The 11,520-nt window shown below is 33.9% G+C and overlaps 1 protein-coding gene across 4 annotated transcripts in view; it reads right to left on the bottom strand.

The window, feature by feature from the left end:
- Window positions 1–724: 724 nt before the first annotated feature.
- The window catches only part of LOC129804577 (protein bric-a-brac 1-like), a 98,466-nt gene continuing 87,670 nt past the window's right edge, over window positions 725–11,520 (bottom strand). For all 4 annotated transcript variants that reach the window (XM_055851994.1, XM_055851995.1, XM_055851996.1 and 1 more), the window contains 3 exons: window positions 7,294–7,848; window positions 1,363–1,604; window positions 725–1,156 (listed from right to left, as the gene is read on the bottom strand). In XM_055851994.1, the coding sequence (XP_055707969.1) occupies window positions 896–1,156; window positions 1,363–1,604; window positions 7,294–7,848 (1,058 nt within the window). In that variant the 3' untranslated portion in view covers window positions 725–895. The remainder of the gene's footprint in view (window positions 1,157–1,362; window positions 1,605–7,293; window positions 7,849–11,520) is intronic.

Here is an 11,520-nt window from a genome sequence, read left to right as displayed (position 1 = left end):
GCAAGTAATCAAAAAGATTAAAATTTTGAAAAACTTTTCTAATAACGAAATTCAATGACTTATATCATCTGAAAATTTATTAAATTGTCTTTCTAAGTGCATTAGAATCTCAAAATCGCAAAGAAGTGAGTGGACTCCTTGTAATTTCCAAGTAGCGATATATATGAATCAACTGAGTAATAAAAAGGATAAAGTAACAGTGAAAAAATTGAAGAAACTTAAAAGAGAAAGCGGTATAAAGATAAGAAATAATAATTTTTTATGGCTTTTCTCAAGGATTTCCCTGAGTATTATCGCCAAGATTATCCGAATTGGATTTTTCTCTGTGAATTTTGATAAGAACTTGTATTCCTTTTTTATCAGGAATTTGAATGCGCCGATCAATGTGATCATTCTGCCTTTGGAACTGTTATAAAGGAGAAGTTTATATATATTTTTTTCTTTAAAAGATCAGATTCAGATCTTCTCATTTTATTCTTGTAAAAAAAATTGAATATTTTGTCATGATAAAAAAATTAAATTCTTGTCATTTGATCTATTAAATCGAGTTCATTGTATTTTCTTCAAGATGATTCGTTCATTTACCTTTGCAATTCCTCTTTTGGGCGACACAGAAGATCTCCCAAAAAATTCCATGTCGATCTCCAGATTGGGGAATCCCACTCGTTCACTAAATTATTATTACCATTCTTATAGATCGATATTCTACTGATATTAATCCTACTATTTGATGTTACGTTTATTTCTCTTATGCGCTGTGTCCTTTCTAAATCCGAACTCCTCAACTGTCTCCCCCCCATCCCATTCCTTCCTATCCTTAAAATCCTCTCTAGCAACGTTTCCGCCTCAACAATCTCAACAACTTCCGCCGCGACGTCCGCTTGGGCGGCGATTTTCAACTTCTCTCCATATGATGATGCTGTTGGCTGTGATGGTGGTAGACATGGCTATTGGGATGGTTCTGCGTTGGGTTAGACGTCGTGGGCGGATGATGAGGCGCCTGAACGGGCTGAGGATGAGGTGTCGGCGGCGGTGGTGGCTGTGATGTGGCCACAGCCACCATCTGTGGCGGCGGATGGTGATGCATATGAACCGGATGCTGCTGCTGTGGTGCCTGCTGCATCACAGTCGTCGTGTACTGGAGCTGATGGTGTTGCTGCAGAAGATGAAGAAGCCACACAAGATGATCCAATTAGTCACAAATACTCTATACACACATTTTCTAGGCCAAGTCCTCAATCCCCCTCCAATCTCTTTCCCACCATTATTTCACACACTTTTCCATAGAGAAACCCCCCCGAGCCCAGCCTGAAAACCCTCTAAAATACTAATTTTTCTAACAATACAAAAAAAAAGACTTACAGTATTCTCCGGACTATGATCCATCTGTCCACCACCGTCGCTGGATGTATCGTATTTTCCTCGCTTAAAGCGCCCATACAGTGAACTATATGGCAAATTGTAGTGAATGGCAGCTTGATTAATCGACATTTGACCAACCCGAACAGCTTCTAAGGCTTCCATCATAGCATCTTCAGACCATGGTGTTGGATTTGAGCGTGATAGCTCAATACCTTCCCTCTTGCAACGACCATAAAGGGTTCCTACAAAGCAAATAATTGCCTTAGTTCATTTTTAGCCTTTAGTTTCCTTCGGTACTATAATCTATTTATTAGCAATAGTGATTCCAAATAACCGGGTTTTTAGGACAGACGGTTAACCGGTTTTGGAAGGGTCTAAAACCGGTTTAAAATTCAGGATTAGATTATGGAATTTTGAGCAATTTTTTAGAACTTGAACTTTGATGTAATATTTAACACATAAATATATTCTTTTACTCTTTTATTCATTTACTATTTATTTAATTACTTTATTTTGTATTTAAAATAATTCAGGAAATTTCAGAATTCAGGAATATTACTGGGAGTTTTTCCAATAATATTGTAACCTTGGAAAAGCTAATGCAACGCAGATTTCCGTAAAAATAACTATTTATTCATACAATTTATTTATTTATTTTTTTAGAATAAATTGCTTGTCATTTTTGACAATCTTTAACTCTTTCCGGACCGCAGCATATGCTGCAAGCCAATTTCACAATTTTCTAATCAAAAATATCTAAGCTCAGGAATTAATTGAGGTTCTACAAAAAATATCTTACATTTGGACATCCTTATAATTTGTAATCATTCACAAGAATAGAATTTTTATCAGTTCTGAATAATTAAAAAACATTGTTTTTTTACAGAACATTCATATGCTGCTTTGGGTACTCAGAGTCCCAAAAGTGACGAAAGAGTTAACGAGGAAATAAGGTAAAGTGCCCTCGAGTCGACCGGTTCCTCGACTCGACCGGTGGTCAATATTTGAATGTTTGATGGTGAATTTATATAAAATTGTCACTGATTCGTATTTATTTATGGAATAATTGACCTATTAATGTTAGATCATACGCCAAATATTAGTTTAAATATAAATAAATTGAATAAATAACTCTACCGGTCGAATTGAGGAACCGGTCGACTTGAGGGTACTTTACCTAAAAAATTTATTCTAGATCTTGGAAAATGAAAAAAAAAAGAATTTTATAAAGAATGTTTTAACGAGCAAACCGAAAGAGCTTTCCTCTTCATTTTTAAAATCCTATAGTTAAATCTTATAAAACTTAATTTTAGAAAATTTGAATCATGGAAGAAAAATAATATTCGCAAAAATATAAAAAAAATGTTGGAAGGATAGTTACGAAAATTTTTCTCTACTTAATATTCGCTATATTTTTTTTTAAATCTTGTAAAAGTATTGTCAAAGTTATTTTTCAACAAAAAAATCTAGATTTTTCAATTGGGAATTATTTCTAAAGTTAATTTTTTAGATCATTCTCTACAGAAAACATATCGATGCATAATTTTTGGTATTATATAATCATTAAAATCATGATTATAATTTATACACAATTCACAAATAATTTCATAGACAAATTTCCATAAGAATTTTGAAAAAAAAATAAGAGGAAACCTTTGTTGTTTTTTGATAAACATTTTACAAGAATTTATGTAACAGTCTTAGTGAATTTGGGTCTAATAAGATATGTAGTTAAAATACAGCAAGATTTAGGGGAGACCGGGGAGGTTTGGGACAGGGGTAGTGTGGGACAAGGCGATTTTTTCATTATTATTTTTAAATAAATGGGATTTAACCATTACTCAATCGTAGGCAATATTAAGATGTATCTTGACTAAAAGAATGAATATCCTCAGTTTTATTGTTTTAATTCTATGAACATTTTTTTAAAAATTGATAAAAATCGTATATTTTTATGTCTCAGTTTTCCTCTTTGTATTTTATATCAGCGATATATAATCAAAGCTTTTTTATCTCATTAGGTAGCAGTGTAATCTGGGAACATATTTTTATAAAAGTTTCAAAGATTATACGCTCTTGTTTTTTACATAAAGGTTTTAAATACCAAAACTACACGCGGGGATGATTGGGACACCTAAATGGGGATGAATGGGACGTTGATTTTCGACAAGATTGTAGGTGGCATGCAATTGTTTATTGTCAAAATGAAAGAGTAATGCCCAGTTTTTACTGAAAATCCCCTCTTGTGCAAACTTTACTAGTGGAGCAGATTTCTCTAACAACAGAGACAATTAAACCATCAATGTCTTGGGAATCAATAATTTACTCTCCAGAGGATATTCGATCATTGCCCAATCTCGATAAATTTTTTTTCGAAAATTTCTCTAATAATATTACTCTACAATTCTCACAAATTCTCTAGAAAAGGCAAGGCGAGAGCTAATTCAGAGAAATAATGAGAAAACAGGTACAATGCAGTTGTCGTAAAATTAAACAGGTATCCGTCAATGAGTGCAAAACTAAGAGTTGCAAGAAAATCTACTAATTCTACCTGAGGAATTTGATAATCATGATTGCAATATTTAGAATAAAAAAAGAAAAGAAAGGTAGATGAAAAATAAAAAGAAAATACTTTAAATAATTGATTGACAATAAATGACTCTACTGTACAAATAAAATTGATATTAATTTCTAAGTGTGAAATAAAAGATGAAACATTTTTATTTCAGTTAGAAATATTTTTAATCTCGTAATTAAAATAAATTAACGTGTTCCAGTAATGCCAATTATGCGAGAAAAACGCGTCCCAAACATCCCCTTTTGCATCCCATACTGCCCCACATCGGGGAGGTTTGGGACAAAACGTCAAGTTAAATGTTTTATCTTCTCCAAGAAATCTCAGTTGTTTTCCAAGTTCTATCGAGTACTTTTTATAAAGTCAATATCCATAAGTATCCTATAGACCGCATAAAAATGTAATACACTATCGTGGTTTTTTGTAATAGTGTCTCAAAGTCAAAACATGAAAAAGTGTCCCAAACCTCCCCGGTCTCCCCTAATAAAAATCTCTGTGAAGATAGGGAGAGATAAACATCTTATTACTTATCCGTATAAAACAATATTTTACAACATTGTACTAAATCGTTTACAATTTTTTTTTCAGTATACAATTGATTTTTTAGTCTTGTAAATATTTAACTAAGGTTTAAAAGATAAAATATTTTTAAGTGAAGAACTCCTAAAATGAGTTTCCGATAACCTTTGAGCAAATAATTCTTTTCAAGAGTGGATGAAACGTACAGGAATCCCATTACTACTATCCTTCACATATTAATAACATTATTACCATACTACATATTTCACTTTAGGTTCCCTTGTAAAGTCAAGGAAATATATTGCAGTGTATATTGATTTTCAAGAAATAAACTTAAGCGAGAAATTTTAAAACTTTTGTAAAGAGACGGTTTTAAACCGGTTTTAAAACCGTCTCTAAAATAGGGCGGTTAACCGGTTTTTCGACACCGGTTAACTGTTGTTGGAATCACTAATATTTGTTAGCACTAGCTTCTTTTTAACCCTCTATCAGGTAAGACCGTCTCAAGACGGTCTTCAAAAAAATCACATTTACTGTGATAAAAAAGTTTTTATTTATTTAAAAGTACTACAGTGTCATCTGTAATAGTTTTACTAACATCTTTTAAAATTTTGAACTCTTTTTGACCCTTCGTTTAGTTGGTATCCCCAGTTTTGTGCGACAGGTCAGAGAAAAAGTAACAAAAAATATTTGTATTTGTGCAAAAAAACTCATTTCCAATTTCCATAAAAATACCGGCTTAAAGTTATCTGACTAAAATATATTTATTTTTATTGAAAGATATGTCATTCTACTTTGTGTATTTTATTTAAAAAAAAAGAAAAATGTGAATTTTAGAATCAAAAAGAGTTTAAAAAAAAATTTATATTTTCTCACCTAGCGCCTAAACTAAGGGCAGAATCACATTGACAGTAAAATGCTCACCGTCACCGTCAAAGCCCTCGCCGTATTTCGTTGATTTACGCATTTTCATTGCAATTCTTACGCAAATTTTCCATTACGATATTACCTTGTCTCATACTCGGTGGCACTAGGTGAAAATAGTATAAGAAAATTGAATAAATAAAGCGAAAATGCGATAAACGGTAAGCAAAATAAAAACTGTAGGATTTTTTACTACAGTTTTTCGTACAGTTTTTTTGCTCACCGTTTATCGCATTTTCGTTTTATTTCTTCAATTTTCTTATATTATTTTCACCTAATGCCACCGAGTATGAGATAATGTAACACGGTAATTGAGAATTTGCCCAAGAATTACAATGAAAATGCGTAAATCAACGAAATACGGTGAGGGCTTTGACGGTGACGGTGAGCATTTTACTGTCAATGTGATTCTGCCCTAAAAGAGATAATGAAGAATGGATGGTTTTTTCAATTTTATTGGAAAATAATTATATTCAAGAAAACATTTTCTTACAAATTTTTTTTCGCATATTAAAGAAAATACTGTTAGAGGGTTAATGGTTAACTACGCCGTTGGTATTAAATATCTCTCGGAGCGGCGCCGATTTCTCCTAAGAGCGTTCCCACTGTGTGAGTCCTAGTCCTAGCCTGCGACTTACCCCTTCGGGAGGGATATCGTAGAGCAGATTAGTATTGAGAGTTGGTTTATATTGGATAGTCGTAAGGAATACATATAGTTAGGAGGAACGTTGAGGGTTCTGGAGAAACCTCTGGCGACCAAGGCGCTCATCCACGCGATTGCTCTAAGGACTCCGCCCTTACAGATTTCCTGACGAATCTAACATGTAAGGACGTTATTTTTAACCGGCCTTAGAATCTATTAGCAAATAAAGAAAATTGAGTAATAAAAGAGATGGCAATGCGTCCCAGCTTTGCGGAATGCTCGAACTCACGAGATAGAGCTCACCGTGAATTAGTTTTTTTGCATAATCTTTTGGTATCACTGATCTACTAGAGATCAAATTGATTCCTAAATCACAAAAGCATTTGAAAATCAAAAAATCGGTACCTAACCGGTTCATTACCGATGAAGACCGATGCAGCCGGGTTCTAAATTGCAATACTTTTCCAAAAGAAAAAAAAATCCAAATTTAACCAAATCGGTTGAAAAATGAGCCTTCCAAAGTGGTTGACCTTTGACTTTCAGTAATTCAAAATGGCGAATTTTCCGGTTATAGGTATGTTTGGGCGAAATGTTCGCCTGGAAGTTCTAAAACATATCCAAAAATCATTGAAAAAGCTTGGGCCAATTTTTTGCAAAATTGGAAGAACCTCATTTTTGATCTATTTTTGGGAATAGGGAACGTGTGAAAGGGGAGGGGGGAAATAAAGGGGTTGGGTCCGAGATAATGGCATTTGAGGAGGGGTCATCGAAGACCGGAAGTTGATATCTTTTACCGTTTGAATTTTATATGGGTCAAAAGACTGAAAAAGTGCGAAAAACAGTTTTTTTTAAACAGAGCTATTACCGTTACTTTCCCGATCCATCACCGATTGTGACCGATGCAGCCGGGTTCAGAATTTCAATACCTTTCCAAGAAATCCAAAACCACCAGAAAATATGTTTCTGGAAGTAATTTTTTAGAAGAATTTTTTTCTTAATAAAAATACTCTAAATAAAACAATATGCAACCATTTTTTTCAGCGCTCTTGATTCCGTCACCGAAACTACTAAAAATAAAGTGGTGTACTCTTAAAGAGCTTAAAAGACTTTTCAAAGTTCTTGGTTCTATGAGAAAGCTATTTTCCTTCTGGGGCTGGATTTTCTGCATTTTGTCAAAAAACTTCAAGGAAATTTTTCTGACTGTTTAACTTCTAAATACTTTTTAAGAACAAACATATTTAAATACGAATATTATAAAAGAAAAACTTACCAGTAGGAATCCCAAACTCCGTACTGGCTTTCTGCACTGACGCATGTCCCGCCCGAATGGCTTCAAGTGCCCTCTCGAGATCCTCTGGTGTCCATGTGGTGGGAGCCGCATTGAATGGTGCCGCCAGACGAATACCCTCCCTCCTAGCGATTTTGTAGAGCGTAGACGATGGAATCCCAAAGGCCTTGGAAGCCTTATTGGCCGATATCGTGCCAGTGCGCAGTGCTTCTAGGGCATTATTGAGAGAATCCTCACTCCAGGACTTCGTGGGGCCCTCCTTCTTGGGCGTATCGATGCCCAATCGATGTGCCCTCTGCCACAGAGTCGTCGAGGGAATCCCAAAGGTCACTGAGGCCTTGGTGAGACTCATATTGTGATTTCTCAGAGCATCCAGTGCCGCCTCCATATCCTCCTGTGTCCAGGTCTTTGGACCTCCAGGAGTTCGATTTTCATGCTGTGGCGTGAGATTGGTGTACTGAGTGCCACTGTTGCTGTTACTTGGTGATCCATTTGACATCATTTTGGAGTCTTCACTGGCATCTGAATTGTACATGTCTGAAGAAAAATCAAGAGAGAAAAAGAGACGTGATGCAAAAAGTTTATAATGTGCTTCTGCAAAAAAGAATCGCCAATAAAACTATGCAACAAGCTCTTTTATTGTTGAAGTTTTTTCTGGTATTTTTTATTGATTAGGTTCAATAATTTATTACATTTTTACTTCGATAAAGAAAATTACTTTTGCTCCTGTTTCTTGGCAAAATAATTTTTGCAATTCTTTTTTTTTATTTTTTGAAAGGCCCTAAAATTGCCGAAAATTCTTCAGAAGAAGCGAAGTTTGTAAAACCAACACCAGAGGCGTTATAGGGGAAAGTACTCTCCCTTCGAACGTTCATGCCTTCGAATAATGTGAATTTCTTTTATTTTTCTTAAGAGATTTGCACATTTTTATTGAATATTAGTTAGCTTATCATCAATTTATTGATAATTGCCTGATAATTTTGTGTAATTCTCTTAAGAAAAATTAAAGAAATTTAAATTTTCGAATACATGAACGTTCAAAGGCAGAGTACTTTCCCTTAGTCATATTCTCTCTAAAGATTTGAGTTTTCTTTAAAATTGGTAAGAATTATGTTGCTTTTTAAATATAATTTTAGTGCTCAATTTCCTTTCAATCCTTCAATATAATCTAAAAAAAATCTGAGAAAAAAAAGAAGGCAAAGCGTCCCAGTTTCGATATCGAAATTTTTTTCGGTGATGGTATGGACGGAATGGTCACATGGGCTACTTCCGAAACATATCAGATTATAAAAGAGGGGGGTATGAGGAAAACGCAGAAAAGGTCTCGAGATAATATTGACTTATGTAGGGGTCACCGAAGACCGAAAATCGATATCTCCTGCCGTTTGATCTCTAGCCCGGTTATAAACTTTCGAACAAATAAAAATTTAAAAAATATTCGTGTTAAAGAATGATAATCTAAGTAACTTTGTGTCAAATTTGAGTTATCTGATAATAAGGGGTCAAAAGTTATAATACAGTTAATTTCACTTTTTCCTAAAAGTGGCGATAAGTGGTTACTCTACCCTACGAGTACTTTAACGATTCATTACCGGTTAAAACAGATGCATACAGACTGGAAATTTCAATACTTTTCCAAAAAATCCAAATTTAACCAAATCGGTTTAAAAATAGGTCTTCCTTAGTGGCTAAACTGTCAACTTCGAAAATTCTATATCGAATTTTTTCGGTCATAGGGATGTATGGACGAAATGATCATCTGGGCTTCCTCTGAAATATATCCGAAAATAAAGGAAATCTTAGGAGCCATCTTCGTAATAAACCAAAAAACATGGTTCGGGAGAAGTAGGAGGAGATAGGGGGAAAATGTTTCGAAAATCGGAAGACCGGAAGTCAATATCTCTTACTGTTTGACTTCCAAACCGGTATCAAACTTTCATCCGAATTCAGCTGGCTTGGAAAATTCAACCAATTCAGCCAGATTGGAAATTTCAACATTTCCAAAAAATCCAAATTTAAGCAAATCGATTGAAAAATGAGCCCTCCACTTAAACTTTGACCTTCGAAAATTCGATATCGAATTTTTTCGATCATAGGGATGTATGGACGAAATATTCATCTGGGTCAGACCTGTGCTCGTTAAAAGCCGTGTAATATCGGAAATTTTGTGTTGATAAATTTTAATGGAAATTACAGATAGCCATACTGGTAACACTAATCCTGCTCATTCACGGTGCCATGATAAATATTTTTGCGCCAAAAAGACATAACAGAAATATAAACTCATATAGAAAGAAATTGTCTTCTTGATAACTTTGTCGGAACACGGATAGCTGTTCACTACACATCCTTTTACTTGAATCTTTCAGAAATACAAAGAAATTAAATGCAAATATCACTTCAAATGGAAAGTTCTTAAATCGCGCGCAATTCAACTCGAGAGAGAGATAGAGACACAAATAACTCACTTGACAAACGTCTGGCAGCGCTGCGGTTGCAAAAAATCTCTGAAATGCTACAAAATATTTTCTTCTCTATTTTATCCTTATTAGCAGGTCGTGTCCCTTCTTGTAATATGTACTTTTGCATTCCTTATTAACCAAAATAGTGTTGTACAAAAGGGTTTTCGCTCAAACCTATCCTGAATTTTGGGACAGCTCAAAAGAATATGAGGCTTCCAGCTCAAAATTTCATCCCAAAGATTTTATTGTAAAATCGACAATTATTCACAATTAACTCAAATAACTGTAGGGGAAAGTGCCCATGCTTGATATCATTGGAAGCTTCGTAATGACTAAATTTTCTATGTTTCACAATATATATGTGACTCATTGAAACCATATTAAAAAACCAATGGGAAAGTGGCCAGTTTTTAAAATATATTGCAGAGTTACGTTTGTTGAGAAACATGGGAAAAATTTAGTCAATACGAAGCTTCCAATAGTATCAAACATGGGCACTTTCCCCTATTCAACTAAATTATTAAAAGCATTTTTTTGTGAAAATGACTTAACTCTAAGGAATTAAACAATTTTCACATTAAAAACCCTCTCATTTTCTCTATGTGAATTTTCGCGGCATTTCGAAGAATGCCAACTGGTACCATCAAATTCACTTCGGCTTTTCTTTTAACTCAGGCCATCTGGGCTACCTCCAAAACATATACACAAATAAAAACCGAAAAAGTGTCACTGAAGTCTGAAAGTTGATATTTTTACCGTTTAAGTTTAAGCTAGGGTAAATTAAGCTAATTCAAAACCTGTTCCAAATGGAAATTTTTCGCTACTCCAAATGGAAACGTCATTGATTTCACGATAAATACAGTGCTAAATTATTATAATTATATATTTTCTATACCACACTTTCATTATTTAGTTAATTTTGCTCCAAATAAAGCGAAAATCCATTCATATTCACAAATTTTAATTTGTAAATTTCTCAGAAAAATTAAAAGTGTACCTTTACACCATTGAATTTTTCATCGATCGACCATGTTTTCCTATGAAAAACACAATAAGGTGACTGTTGTTTATTCGTTTTGTTTAACATTTATGTCATATTCCTGGCTAATTTTAGTTGAATAAAGTGCTAATCTTAATTGTTAACGGTACGTGAAGTTTTCAAATGAAATAATTACCTATTTCATGAACAAAAAGAGTTTTTCTGTCTGCAAATGCTTCAATAGGAAACCCCGGAAATATGAATTTTTTGGAGAGATTTTCCTATTGTCTCAGAAAGAAAGGAGAAAATACCAGGATTAAGAACAAATCCTGCACTCAAGAGCAACTCAACAAGGTTTTGGAAGCCTTTCGTCGCGGTTTCATTTACGCTGTTTGTCTCCAATTAGAAACTTTCCCTTGTCTCCAATTAGAAACTTTGCCTTCTCTCCATTCGGATTAATTTGTTTCCAATTACAGCACTTTGCACTTGTGTATTTTTCTTGTATTTAAGAAGTTTTCAAATTATATCTAAAGAATTTTCACTAAACAGTAACATTCTAGAAGAGTCAAGGAGCAAATTTATGTAATTCTCTTCAGAAAAAATATGAACTTAATGTGTTGAATCTTCTGTCAAAGTTAAAGCATCTGGAAATGGTTTTGAATTAGGACATTTACCCTACAGATCAATGTCAAATTCGGCATTGATTCTCTGCGTCAATTAAAATTGCAAAAATGATTTTTTTTTAATATCTCCAAGGGGTAAATCTTT

The sequence above is a fragment of the Phlebotomus papatasi genome, chromosome 2, assembly GCF_024763615.1.
Source record: "Phlebotomus papatasi isolate M1 chromosome 2, Ppap_2.1, whole genome shotgun sequence".
In the NCBI taxonomy this organism is placed as follows: Eukaryota; Metazoa; Arthropoda; class Insecta; order Diptera; family Psychodidae; genus Phlebotomus; species Phlebotomus papatasi.
The sequence above is the reverse complement of the archived record's forward strand: the minus strand, read 5'-3'. Positions and strand labels throughout refer to the sequence as shown.